Genomic DNA, 14,375 nt, shown 5'->3' on the forward strand with positions numbered 1-14,375 from the left:
CAAATCAAAGGAAGACCGTGCCTTGTTAATATTTTTGAGAATTTGTATGCATGTTTATAATGATAGATTGAAATTAAAGTCTAAGGGGAAAAATTGAATCTTTATTTCATTACACTTGTAAATCTATTTGGAGATTTTATTTATAAGACCAATTATTACTACTATTGGTCTAAATAGCCAAAAATAATCAATAAGTACCTTCATTTTATCATTAACCACGATTATGGGATAAAATTCTGAATATATGTAATCAAAATAATCCATAAATATATATTAAAAGATACTTAAAGATCAACATCATCGGCAACAACAAATATAATATGATACTTGATAACATGCTAACCAAAATATAAAATTGAATAGAGTGATGGACGAATTACCGATAGCAAAAAATAATGAACAATCGAGAAACCAATTAGTAAATGAACAAATCAAGAAACCAATTATTTTTCGGTATACCGTTACCGTTACCATACCGTTATTACGGTATGGTAACGGTATCAAAAAATATCATACCGAATTTCCGGTATACCGGAATTTCGGTATACCGAAAATTCGGTACGGTAACGGTATTGAATTTTGTCATACCGTACTTTCCGGTACGGTATGCGGTATGGCACGGTCGGTACGGTATACCGTACCGACCCACCCCTAGCGGTACCCCCTGCCAAGCCGGCAAACTTCCCCCGGCGACAATAGGTGGCATCATCTGCTGCCACGGGTACATGTTGTAGTACCCGGTCATCGGAGGCCAACCACCTCCCACGGGAGCCGGGGGAGTCTGAGACCCTCCCCCGGGAGCCGGGAGAGTCTGAGACCCGGTCGTCACTGGAGTACCTTCGTAGTTGTTCTCCATTTCTCGTTGTTGATCTTGTACAGAAATTAAGATAGAGAGAGTACTCGTTAATACACGTGGTGCGAATGAAAATGACGTCCAAAGCGCGTATATATAGTGTATCGAAATTTTTTTAAAAAAAATAAAATTCTGACGCCGATTCGGGGCCTACAATGGCGCCGTGAGAGTCGGCGTCAGAATCGGCGTCAGTCCAAGAATCGGCGTAGGCGCGCCAATTTTGACGCCGGTTTCGCTGACGCCAGCTGCAATGGTTCGGCGTCAGCACCGGCGTCCGCGAAAAATCGGCGTGCCTACGCTGACGCCGCCATTGGAGATGCTCTAAATGAATTATTGAATTAAGATGGATTTAAAAATATTAGATTTATTTTCAGAGTCCAATAGCACTCCAGTCCATTGTCGACTCAATTGATTTGTATGGACTTGCCCGATTCGACTCAACGACAACAAAATGGGAAGAAAAGCTAGGGATCACACACAGCTACAATAAAAGTGACTCGCAATTGATAATATTTTAAAACAGAGAAAAAGTTTACAAAAATAGACTGCAAAAATTAAAATGAAATGAAATAGAAATCGAAAAAAATAAATTCAAGATAGGAGGACTCTTTAGTTTTGAGTTTAGAATCTTAAATTATACGGAGTAGTAGATAACAAATACGGAAAAATAATTTTATGGTTAAATGATGGAGTAGGTAGTGAAGGAGCAAAGTTTTTATAGAGGCGGTTCCATCATTTAAGAAAGGCAACAAAAAGTGAGGTGGGAACCTACTAAATTTTGACATGCCCAAACCTATTACCCCAGGTTGGGCCGACAGTATGTTTGTTATTAATTAGAGACCAGTAGATGCTAATTTCTATAGACTATACAGTAATAAAATCTGAATGATGAAAATTTATAAAAATGAATGTGTTTTTTAGGAGAGAATAAACATGAGTATTGAGTAAAACATAATTTAATTGTTTTATTATCTTCATTCTTAAAAGTTGCATGTGCTATGGAGTACATCATTTTGTATGAACTGACTTCAAATACAAAAGAGATTATGTTTCAGTCTTCGCATACAATTTACGCAATTATGATCCTTGATCTATTGTAGTATTTCGATTTTTTGCTATTGTCAGTTATCCATTAAGTCTAAGAGCATCCACAACCGTGCTCTTGCCAGCGGCACAGTTGTGGGTCCGGCCCCACTTTTTCTGCCTGCTCTCTAGCATGAGCACAACACCCATAGCTGTGCTCTTCCGCAAGGACGAGCACAATTAATTTAAAATTCAATTAAACAATAACATTTCAATAATACTAAAATTCATTAAAAAAACCTAAATAATATTACAAATGACAAATAAAATAAAAACGACATAATTAAAATCCTAAAAAATTAAAAATTACATAATTAAAATATTAAAAATTAAAAAAACCACTACGCGTTGCCGAATTTCGCCCACATGTGTTTGATTAGGTCTTCTTGTAGTTGATTGTGGATTCGGGTATCGCGCATTGTATGCCTTGTCTCGATTCTTTGACATTGTGGGCCGTTTGCCCAGTAGCGAGTTGTCGGATGGCACACGTACACTTCTGCAACGGCGTGATACTTTGCCGGCCGGCTGCATCTGGACCTGTTTGGAAGAATTCAACATGTGCGGACAATGTGTTGACAATTCGCATGAACAAGCGCTTTGACATGCGAAAACGGCGCCTGAAGTAATCTGCCGGAAACCGCGGCTGGTCGGCAAAGTAGTCGGCAACGAGCCTTTCGTGGGCTCCCTCCCGGTCACGATGAATGTAGCGCCGATTTGATCTGGTTCGTTGAGGAGGAGGAGCGGGGGTATTCGCCGCGACATATGCTTCGTAAGCGGCACGATGTTGTTCGTAGTATTCTTGTTCTTCGCGTTCCGCTTCCGCCATAATATGGGTGAAATCCATTTGAGGTTTTGAATGAGGGATGAATGTGTTGATAGTTTGTATGAGAATTAAGAATGAGAGATGAATGGGAGATGAATTGATGTGATAAATGGATGATGAATGTGTGTATTTATAGATGATTTTGGGGAAAAAAAAATAAAAAAAAATCAAAAAAATTCAGAAAAAGGGGAAAAAAACGGCCATATTTTTAGGATTTGGAAATTTTTTTTTAATCATTTTATATAATTTAAAAACGATTTTTACAATAAAAATAATAATTCAAAGGCAACGGCTATGCCGTTGCCCAATCATAAGCCGCCACGTCGCCTGTCGAGCAGCGCCGTGCCAGCGGCGCGAGCGCAGCGGCGGTGGTCCTCGTCCTCGCCGCTGGCACGGACGGCGGCCTTCACTCCCACCACCGTTGTGGATGCTCTAATTATTCAAAAATAAGATTAAAATACAAGTCCAATTGGAGTTGGCTTATTGATGAAATTATATTAGTTCCAATCCAACCAACTGTTCTTAGAGGTTTACCCAATTCAGACCAGTTTGTACCTTCCCATGAAAAGAATATTACTCCTACAAAAATACAATAACATATTTTCAGGGGTCAAAATTGGTTGGAGGCCAAACAAGGCTCATTTTTTCACACAGAAAGTACCACTCGCGCATCAAAAGTTTAGTTAACATAAAAAAAGTGCGTAGATATCTCAAATTAATCTAGCATCATAATACAAGATAAAACTTCTCCAAAATCATAAATATTATTGAAGAAATGACTTATTAGAGCAGAATCCAAGGCACAAGATTTGATCTCTTTTTCTACATGAAGAAACAACAATCTTAATCTTAATATCTACTACATAGGAAAGTTCACATTGCACTAGACTCCAAATCTTCAGCCACTCCTGTTATTCTAAATCTACTTTGTCCAAAACTCAGTAGTTCCACAAACAATCTAATTCTATTTGCCCTGTTGAAATGATCGAAAAATCTTCATCAACATCGTACAGACCAACTCCAACTTCATACATAGAAACCGCGTTAGACATTTCACTATTATCATGTGAGAAATCAGCTGCAGCGTTTTGTTTCTTGTAATAGCTATTTGTTCCACACCAACGGGGTAGAGTCGTCTGTTCTTGCTTTAAAACAGAATCCAGGCAATGGAAATTTTCGGTATATGGACTGGGTTGAGATGAAAAAATTGAAGTCGGATAAAGGGAATTTGTATTTGAAGAAGAGGTATATTCTTCAACAGATATATCTTGATTACTGTGTATTAGATTGGAGAAGCAGGTCACATGAGCAGCGGCATTTTTATGTCTCGTATTATCACCGGCTGAAAAATCCAGCAATGGAGGTAAATCAAGACGAGATTCAATGCTACTTAACATTTCTGATATGTGGACTTTCTTTCCTCCTAGAGTTTTGTTGAATACTTTGCAAACTACCCATTCATTCTGCAAGATTGAAGAAACAAATTGATCACTAGAACAAAGGAAACAGAGAAGAACAGGGGAAACAGAGGAAAACAGGGGAGATTGTGAACCTTAGAGAACATATTGTTGTTATTTCCTTGTAATCTGTATTCATGCATAACCCAATTGCTTTTAACTCCTCTAGGGGCTCTCCCTACATAGAAAACCAAAGTCTTTTTCATCCCGACCAAGACTTTTGCTCGGTAAATCTCCTTATCCTTCCCAGTGGCCTTCCAGTACCCAGCACTCGTAGCTCGATTAATCCTCAACCCAGTTGGGTACTTCCTGTCTGTCAAACAAAAAAAATGCCACTCTGTCTCCCCAGTCTTGGCCTTCCCTGCCAGTCCAAAACATATTTTGAGATTAAAATATGGATTAAACACTTATAGAATCAAGAAAATCTTATTATACATCGCTTACATGGCAAATCCCAAGGCTCCACCTTGTTTAAGTCAACCTCGCCTATAGCTTTTGTGGTTAAATTGGGGTCGAGTACCTTTGGAGATAAGTAATGAGACACGAGCTCTTCATCGGTCGGATGGAATCGGAAACCTGGGGGCAGTATTAGTGGTTGATCACACAAATCATAATTGTATAATCCTTCCATTCTTGAAACTACACAAACCGTTCAAGATAGTGTATATGATCAAAAAGGGATGCTTGCAAAAGATGACAACTCTTTCGATAATTGTTTTATAGATGCATAAATAAGCTTAATTTTAATGAAGCTTTGACTAGAGAGTGTTAGAGTGTGGATGGTCTATTGTAAGAAATTTATAAAATGAATGAAAATGTGAAGAAACATTGTTCCCGTAGTAGCCATACAATGAGTGTGGACGTAGTAATAACGGATCCTAATTGTAATTTACAGCTGCACCAAAGTTGACAATTTCATTGCTATTAGTAGTGGGTAACCTAGTAGTAAATGATAATGTAAAGACCATGAATCATTAATTTGACTTTCTCCGAGTGATTATCCGAGACTTGATATTTGGCATATCAAAAATTTAGGTTTTCATGTTCTTATTAAATGTCAGCTTTGAACGTGGAATTGACTTTTGCTTAAAGTTATCTATTGTCAACGAATTGGTGGGCAATGCAGTCATTTTCCATAATTAATCAGAAAAGATTATATGCCTCATTTATTTCTTGGTGGCTGTTAGGAACCTTAATTACTAGTAACTACTTGTTCACCGTCATCATTAAATCCTGGTTTAGAGTATCTATATGTAAATACATTTTATAGTCCAGCTTCGATTTCCATAGCACAATTAATGTCCATCAATTGACTTAACAAATATTTATTCTGAGTGATAATATAAGTAATTTTAAATATTTTTGTACCATTTTATCCATTATGAACATAATCTAAGATTTAATCGTATAAATCTCTACTTATCTTCAGTTATTTGTTGTTGTTAAGTATATGAATTTGACTTAAATGGAGCTGAGTGAGGCAAACTGATTTATCATTTATTAGAATCAAACATAATGATCCAGAACACTACTCCTACACATGGATAACATACATGTGCCCCATATCCACAAGGAGAGATGCTTCTTTTATTGTCTCAAAATTCCACAAGTCACATTTATGCATATCTCTGCGACGGGCTGAAGAGAGTGGACTCTTCCCTTCCGAACTTCAAGCTCTTAGCTTCATCTCGGGAGATGCCGAAGGCGTTCATGAGAACTTCATTGGGCATGGCCCGGATGGCGGAGAGGCGGCCGGCGAGTTGAGCGTTCATGGCGTTGTCGTTGGTCTTGAAGGTGATCCACTCGAATCCGTTCTGGCTGGCCTTCTTCACCACAACGAAGTTCTGTGGGACTACCAGAAGCTGCCCCTCCTCCACCTCTCCGTCGAAAACCGATCTTCCTTGGGTTCCCACCACTTGGATCCTCGCACTTCCTTTAGTCACGTACAGGGCGGAGTGGGCGTTTGTGCACCATTGTGGCGCCACAATAGCATTCTGTGGTTTAATTAATAAATAAATAAATTAATTAATTAATAGGAATGTGTTCCAAGATTAATTACCTTGTAGAGGATTCCTCTTTGAGCGCTGAGCTGCAAGTAGTTGAGGATGGGGAGAGACTGGCTGTTGACGTTGCTGATGCGGCCGCCGCGGGGGTTGTAGAGGTCGGCGCTGGTGGGGTGGTCGAGGTTCTTCTTGATTTTGTATGAGCAGAAGGTTTCCTCCAACCCATTGTAGGGCCTTCCTCGCCTCTGCGAATGCTCCTCTTCGCTCTCGTACTCGGGCAGAACCATCCTCAGCTTCTCTGCTCGGACAATGATGCCTCTTTCGTCTTCCTTGCCTTGCAGCCTCCTCATCAGCTCCGGCTCCGTGTTGAAAGCGTCCGCCAGAAGCTGCTCGTCAAAGCCGTAGAACATGTTTCTGTATTCTTGCCCTTGTTTTTGGCTCTCAATGGATTGTGGGTTTCCGGCAAGCAAAAATTTCTGTACCAATTACAATACCCCATCAATTTTAGTGGATTTTTCAGTATTTTCCAATGTGTTTTAAATTTTATACTGACTCTAAATTTGAAGTCAAGCTGGTTGTTGTCATTGCCAATATCCAACATGGACACGTAGGTCAAGGGTGCGTCTCCATCGTTGTAAACGAAGGTGGTGATGCCCTCGGGCAAGGCAATGACATCGCCACGGCGGAACCTCCTGAGTTTCTGGTGGCGGTCGCCCCTCCGAACATCCTCTCCTTCCCGAGCGGAGTATCTCGAGCTTGATCCAGCCTCCGACTCATAAGTCTCAGCACATCCCGGAATCACAGTCCCCAAAATACCGCTACCTAAACAATTTCAATTTTCAACGCAAACATTATTAGTAATTCAAAATCGAAAAAATTGAAAAATATAGAAAGAAATGAGTGTTGTACCTTCGACGACGAAGGTGAGACGAGGGGCGTTGGTGTAGAAGGGCAGGACGAGACCCTTGGGCTGCACTTGGTGACGCACGAATTCGATGCCGGCGCACTCGAATTCGGCGCTGGAAGTGTCCCAGTACTCGCTGAAGCCGGCCTCGGACTGGAATTTGAAGGTGGGTTCGCGGGCGGAGAGCTGCTGGATTTGGCATTGGGTCTTGGCGCGGAAGCGGTGCTGCTGCTGGCTCTGCATGCTCTGCCAGAACTGCTGCTGCATCATTTGAGCTGAGCAGCAGCCATGGAGGAGGAACAAGAAGCTTAGGCAGAGAGAGAGCGAGAGAGCTTTACCCATGGTTGTGATGTGATGAGATGAGAGAGTGGAAGAGGTGGTTGGTTGTTGGTGTGAAGTGGCGATGGGAATTTATACAAGTAGGGAATGAGGTTGGGAGTTGACACGTTAGAAGAGATGGCGATACACTTGACTGATGTAAGTGTGCATGTCTGTTTGTTTGTTATGCATGGTTGGTGACGTTGTCCACTTTTGGGTAATGTGGCATTCATATGTGGAGATGGTGATACAAATGCCTCTTCGATGTATCTGCATGTATAATGATTTACTCTATCGGTCTGCCACCCATTTTAACTCGGCGCAACGCATGATTTAAGAATTTGTTTTATTTTGTAAATAAAATTAGGAAAATGAATTAATATAATATAGACTCCACTTTTATATATTGATTTTATAATAAATTATTACTATAATGATTTAGTTGAATAGTGCAAATGAAGATTTAAACTACGGACACCCAAAATGATAAAAATTGGACATTTTTTCACCTTAATCTCATGACTGTCGATCTCTCCTCCACCCCTGCAACTAAAATTGTCTGGCTTCTCCTACCTTTGCTAACGACGTCGTGGATGGTGTCGACAATTTGTTCTTGGGGTTGGGGAAATTTTGAGATGTGTAATCTGTGGATGGTGCCGACAATTTGTTATTATTAATTGAAGATCATAATTTCAATTTTCCTGAATTTCAGTTTTTATTCAATTTTCAATATTAAAAAATGAAGATAAACTTCTTTAAAAAAAGATCTAGTGGTTATCAATTTTACATGTAATTAATCGGGATGAAGTTTAATTGAAATGGTGAAAACTCAAAAATAAAATTAATTGATAGAGTAGTGTAATATTTTGGTCGCACGTACATAATTAAAATTAATTGATTTTAATTCTTTTTAATTTTTGCGAGATAAATATAACTAATTCGATATAAAAAATAATTAAAATTATCTTGGACATAATCTTGTAAATCAAACACAACATAAAATTCAATATTAATTAGTCCTAGACAAGGCCCATCTTACTACATCCTATATTGTTGTATCTCACTACTATTTAATCTATTGAACCGAACACCGCCTAAGTAGTGTACATTAATAGTCTCATCGTAATATACTCTCTATTAAATTGATTTGTAATTTCTTTTTGATGATGTCCCTTTTAAATTGATAGTATATTTTATTCTTAGCATATAAACAATAAATTTACTTTTTTTTCTATATTTTATTTTATTTTCACTTTATTTTCTTTCACTTAATTATCAAATACTCCTTCCGTCCACGAAAAATAGGGTACTTTGTGAATGATACGGGTTTTAATATAGAATTGATAAAGTAAGAGAGAAGGGAAAAAAGTAAGAGAGAAGTAGTGTTTTAGTGGAACGTGAGTTCCATAATATTAGTAAGAGAGAAGGGAAAAAAGTAAGAGAAAAGTTGTTGAAAACTTTCATTTTTTGAATATGCCTATTTTTCGTGGACAATCAAAAATGACAAATGTGTCCTATTTTTTTTAGACTGAGGGAGTATAATTTTCTAAAATTTCATATCCAAAAGAAACATATCTGTATATATTAATGTGATGGAGAGATTAATAATAATATAAATAGTGGTATTAATATGTTATATTATTGATATGTTATTTTTCATTGGAAGATTATATTGAGTATATATTAATGTGATGGAGAGATTAATAATAATATAAATAGTGGTATTAATATGTTATATTATTGATATGTTATTTTTCATTGGAAGATTATATTTGAGTTTTGATTTAAGATTCGTGGTGGATTATTGTTCTATACATTATTCTCTATTTTATTTTGTCATTTTCCAACTTTAACTATTTATTATAATTTTTATAAAATGAGTGCCGAAAAGTAACTGGGACTACTAAAGCCGGACGGAGGGGCTACTAAAGCCGGACGGAGGGGGTATATTTTATGGATATGTTATTTTTCATTGTAATATTTGAATTTTGATTTAAGATTTGTGGTGAATTATACGGAAATATGAGAAAAGTACTACTCCTACGCCAATAGGACTTGGGATCTTATTCCAACAGAAATAAGGATTTGGTCGACGTGTGTAGCAGAAAATCCAAAAATCGAAAGACCACAAAAAATAAGAAATCTAATTTAAAAGGATGTCTTAAATTTTATTCAGTCAAACAAAAAGATACACATTCCATCCCTCTCGCAGTATTGAGGTGAAGCCCTCATTATTTAAAAAGGCTACGTAACTTTGGTGGAATATCTAATTATGTTCGTTTACATCATAGACTTGATGACATCCAACGCGTAGTCAATCGGCCATGGGCGGCTTGGGTATCTCGATGAACGCCTGCTAGAAGTGGAGCTCATGATCCTCGATTCATCTCTCTTATACTTCAAATTCTTGGCTTCCTCCCTCGAGATGTCGTACGCGTTCATCAGCACCTCCTCCGGCATCGCTCTGAGCGCCGAGAGGCGTCCAGCCAGCGGGCTTACGATGGCGTTGTCGTTGGTCTTGAAGGAGATCCACTCGAGTCCCTCCTCGTCGCTCGCCTTCTTGATCACCACGAAGTTTTGTGGCACTATGATCATCTGCCCCTCACGCACCTCGCCGTCGAACACCGACCTCCCGTTGTGCCCCACCACTTGGAATCGGCCACTCCCTCGCGTGATGTAGATGGCCGAGTGGGCGTTCACATTCCAGTGTGGCGCAATTATCGCGTTCTGCATGAAACGGATTAATGTTTAGTAATCAATTTGATACAAATATTTGTGAAATTAAAATATGAGGTGTTTACCCTGTGAAGGACACCTTTCTCGGCGCTAAGGCGGAGCGAGTTGAGGATGGGGAGTTTGTGGCTGTTGACGGTGCTGATGCGGCCGCCGCGGGGGTTGTATATATCGGCCCTTGATGGCTCGTCCAGGTTGAGCCTCAGCTTGGCGCTGCACAAGGTTTCCTCGAATCCATTGGAGATGCGTCGGCTCTCCCTCTCTTCTTCTTGCCCGGGGAACACAATGTTGAACTTGTCAGCTCGCACGATTTGGCCTCTGAAGTCATCCTCGCTCTTCAGCTTCCTGGCTGTCTCTCTGTCCACGTTGAAAATCTCAGCCAGAAGCTCCTCGTCGAATGGGTAGAAAACGTTGTTTCTTTCGTTTTCGCTCTCTCCCCTTGGCCGGCTACGGTAGCTCTGTGAGCTTTGTGCTTCGCCTCGTGGCTTTCCGGCTAAGAAGAAGTTCTGCATATTCAAAAACCGGAAATTAATTTAAATGAGAAGCCAAACAAGAAAACTGGTATGGTTAATTAAACATACCCTGAATGTGTGATCGAGCTGGTTGATCTCACTGCCGGTGTCGAGCAATGCAACGGTCTCTAGCCTTTCTTCTCCGTTGTTGTAAAACCAGAGAGTAATCCCAGCCGGCAAGGCCAGAACGTCACCTTTCCTGAACTGGCGGACCTTCTGGTGACGGTCCACGAAGCTTCTGCTGCTCTGATAGTGTTCGCCTTGTGGCATCTCAGTCTCGAACGTCTCGGCGCACCCGGGAATCACTGCTCCGAGCAGCCCCTTTCCTCGGACGACGTAGAGGAGCTGAGGTGCATTGTTGTAGTGTGGCAGCAAGAGGCCTCTGGGCTGGATGAAATTCCTGACGGCGGCAACTCCAGCGCACTCGAACTGCTGGTTGTTGCGGTCCCAGAACTCGGTCCGGCCGGCCTCAGAGTCGAAGCGGAGGGTGGGCTCTTGGGCGGTGAGTCTCTCGACCCGGCAGTCGGTCCGGGCGCGGAGGCGGTGCTGCTGCGGCTGTCGCAGGTTCTGCCATAGCGGGTCTTGGTGTTGCTGTTCGATCAGAGCGGAGGAGCCATTGAGGAGAGCAGCGCAGAGGAAGGTTATGAGAAGAAGAGAGGAAGTGGAAGCCATTGTTGTAGTGATCGGCGGATGAGATGTGAAGCGGAGAATAGATGAGGGAAATTTATAAAGGGGGGGAAGAGTTTAAGGTTGGACACGTAAAAGATGGATGAGTGACATTTGTCTAGTAGAGTTTTGTTTGAATATTGCATGCATGAGGAATATGCCCAACTCCTTACACCTAATGGATATTTGGGTGGCTGTGTGGCGATTCTGCAAATTAAGCCTGCGTTCTTACAAATTGATTCTAATCAATGCTTAATTCTTATTCATCTGAAATCCAAATTAAAGTTTGTCGTTTTACTTTATTCACAGAACTGTACAGAATCTGTGTTTAACAAGAATTACCCTACCCTGAATCCATTTAATCCAATAAAATCATAATTCTTCATAAACTAATTAAATCAATCATAGTATATCTCATAACAGGTAAAACTACTTAATTAATGCTGGTATATATAAACGCATTCTTGTGCAAGCAAAAAATCACCTTATGCACCTCAAACCACTCGTAAATAACCAGCAGATACATTATTCAAATAACTACGTACCTAATTTATTAATTGCACACAAATACCAATCTTATGCATATAGCTCTAGATCCTCTGCAAATGAACCTCACGTTGCCACTGGAAAAAAGTGAACATCTCATCTTTCGACGGCAAATCAGCCTTGATCGCCGGATGATCAACAAAATTACTCTTCCACGCTGCTAAATTCGGAAACTTGGATGCATCCAAAATTGTGACGGCGGCAACTTCCTCCCAAACAGGAAGCATGTACGCGATGAATCCCATCATGAGATCAAGGTACCCTGTCGTATCTCCTCCAAAGAAACGCCTTCCTCCTAGCTTTTCTTCCAGTCTTTCAAGATGACCAATCGCATCTTTCACTGCTTTCTCCTGAATTTCATCTTTTGAGCACACAGTAAGCCACGCTGATTCAAGAACCTGCCAAAAATCAAATAACAATAAGATTTATCATCTACAGTTTCAGTTTTTTTTCCTTCTAATAACATGTTTAAGGCCTCATAATAATAGAGTCGCAGGGATTGTACTTAAATATTGGCACACTCTAAATACCTTTTGGTCTGCAAATTTAGCCCAGAAGCGAGCTTGGGCTCTTTGGTAAGCATGCATCAATTGGAAACAACGGGGCGTGGCTCCAAACCTCGTCTAAGTACTCGAGGATTATAGAGGATTCCGGCAGTGGATTACCATCATGAACAAGAACAGGGACTTTTCCGGTGAGAGGGTTGATTTGAGAGAGAAGAGGGCTTTTGTTGAACATATCTTCTTCTATGTATTCAAACTCAATGCCCTTCAGTTTCATTCCCCTTTCACCCTATGCACGAATGGGCTAACCCAGAAGCCAACCAGCTGCACGCCCTTTTTGCCTTTTTCCATTTTAATTATTCTTGTATTTCTTCTTTAAATACTATTCTTATAGTAATAGTTTGATAATGATTGAGCTTAGTAGTCAATCGTGGATTAATTTGTGATTTATTGTTCACTTTGCCAATTTGTGATTGAATTTTCAAACGTGGAAAATTCCTCCCGTTTGGAAAAGAACATTTATATAATCACGAATGACATCATTGTCATGAGAAATATTATCCACAACGAGAGGTTATCAAATCGGTTTGGGTTAGTTGAAGTTTTTTAATAAAGTATAGATTTAATTTGGGTATATATAGTATATTGATTGTGTAGTAAATTGCTTATAAATTATTGGCAAAGTTGATTTTGTCTCATTATTTTGACGTGTTTATTTCTAAGACATCTAACTATTTAGGTAATTATGTGAAGTAGTATTAATTATCAATTAACCAATTGAAGTGAGAAACAATATTTATAAAGTTAAGAAACGGAGTATAGTTTGTGTAATAAGACAATGAAAAATATAACATTAAATCAGTTTAAAATTAAAACAATACAAATATTTATGTTAACTTCCACACTTTTGGATCTCTGTTACAAAAGAAAATCACCCTTGAGAAAAACTAACATATAGTGCACAATATTGTGTGAGAGGAAACAATGACATATAAGTATTTATAGAGGTTCTAAAACTTATTTGAAAAAACAATTTCTCTATATTGTATTCGACATTGGTGTTGCCCAACCATTTTTGCTTTTTAATTTGACCAATGATCGTGTTTCCTCCAAAATGATACTAGTATTCTTGTAATTTTTTGAATCTCTCCTTTTATATATAATGATAGATTTCATTTTTGAGAATAAAATAATTTTGAAAACAAAAATTGTTAATAGAAATATTGATGTTGTCAATGCAAATTACATGTTCCATATTTACTTTTTGGTCCACCCCCATTACTTTTTGGGAGGGGTATTCATACACGGAGGGAATATTTTCATATTCTAGTCTAGCACCGTTATGTAACCTATTTTTATTTCCAACACAATTACAACTGATGAATTTTTTAAGTGCGTTTTCCAAAACCTCTGATATCTGTTTCATAAGTTTATGATTATTAACACCATAACTAATTGGCAAACCTGACTATATTTTCTTTGTTCGAACTATATTTTTCTCCATACTTTATTCTTCATTTACGTTGCTTATATTAAATTAACTAATTGAAATTCTAATTTTTTTTCAAAATAAAATTATTTACTTATCTACTAATTATACACATCCACCTGAACTGCGTCATTTTCCTTTTCATAAAAAATACACATTTTCTCCAATAGACATGAGGGAGGAAGTTCACGATTTCAATAATAAATTAGTCAAATCACAAACTTACTATATAGTACTCCGACTTAATTAACAAAAAAAAACAATTAATCTAACTAAATATTCGAAACATTAGAATCTAATTTTGTACTTTGACCCAATTCACACCAATTGCCAAGTGATAATTAAAAAAAATTAATCGCAACTGTCGACGGGACAAAAGTCACACCAACAACAGAAGACAATGTCCACTTCCATTTCTTATTTCCATGTTTTCAATTTCCAACAAATTCACCACAACACAATTATACAAACACATTTTTTTGATA

At 38.8% G+C, this 14,375-nt stretch overlaps 3 protein-coding genes and 1 pseudogene across 3 annotated transcripts; all 4 read right to left on the reverse strand.

Moving 5' to 3' along the window:
• Positions 1-3,666: 3,666 nt before the first annotated feature.
• Positions 3,667-4,903, reverse strand: LOC121803395 (NAC domain-containing protein 92-like). Its single transcript, XM_042203065.1, has 3 exons — positions 4,661-4,903; positions 4,312-4,577; positions 3,667-4,222 (listed from the first exon to the last, which is right to left on the reverse strand). The coding sequence occupies exons 1-3, from the start codon at positions 4,845-4,847 to the stop codon at positions 3,698-3,700; spliced, it is 978 nt and encodes a 325-aa protein (XP_042058999.1). The 5' UTR covers positions 4,848-4,903; the 3' UTR covers positions 3,667-3,697.
• A 929-nt stretch (positions 4,904-5,832) lies between these two features.
• Positions 5,833-7,491, reverse strand: LOC121803837 (legumin B-like). Its single transcript, XM_042203428.1, has 4 exons — positions 7,129-7,491; positions 6,773-7,041; positions 6,276-6,695; positions 5,833-6,210 (listed from the first exon to the last, which is right to left on the reverse strand). The coding sequence occupies exons 1-4, from the start codon at positions 7,463-7,465 to the stop codon at positions 5,833-5,835; spliced, it is 1,404 nt and encodes a 467-aa protein (XP_042059362.1). The 5' UTR covers positions 7,466-7,491.
• Positions 7,492-9,653: 2,162 nt separating this feature from the next.
• LOC121803189 (11S globulin subunit beta-like) lies at positions 9,654-11,928 on the reverse strand. Its single transcript, XM_042202889.1, has 3 exons — positions 10,756-11,928; positions 10,243-10,680; positions 9,654-10,168 (listed from the first exon to the last, which is right to left on the reverse strand). Exons 1-3 carry the CDS (start codon positions 11,356-11,358, stop codon positions 9,722-9,724), a joined length of 1,488 nt encoding a protein of 495 aa, XP_042058823.1. The 5' UTR covers positions 11,359-11,928; the 3' UTR covers positions 9,654-9,721.
• Positions 11,447-12,752, reverse strand: LOC121803190 (annotated as a pseudogene).
• Positions 12,753-14,375: the final 1,623 nt, after the last annotated feature.

Source organism: Salvia splendens, chromosome 5 (assembly GCF_004379255.2).
Source record: "Salvia splendens isolate huo1 chromosome 5, SspV2, whole genome shotgun sequence".
In the NCBI taxonomy this organism is placed as follows: domain Eukaryota; kingdom Viridiplantae; phylum Streptophyta; class Magnoliopsida; order Lamiales; family Lamiaceae; genus Salvia; species Salvia splendens.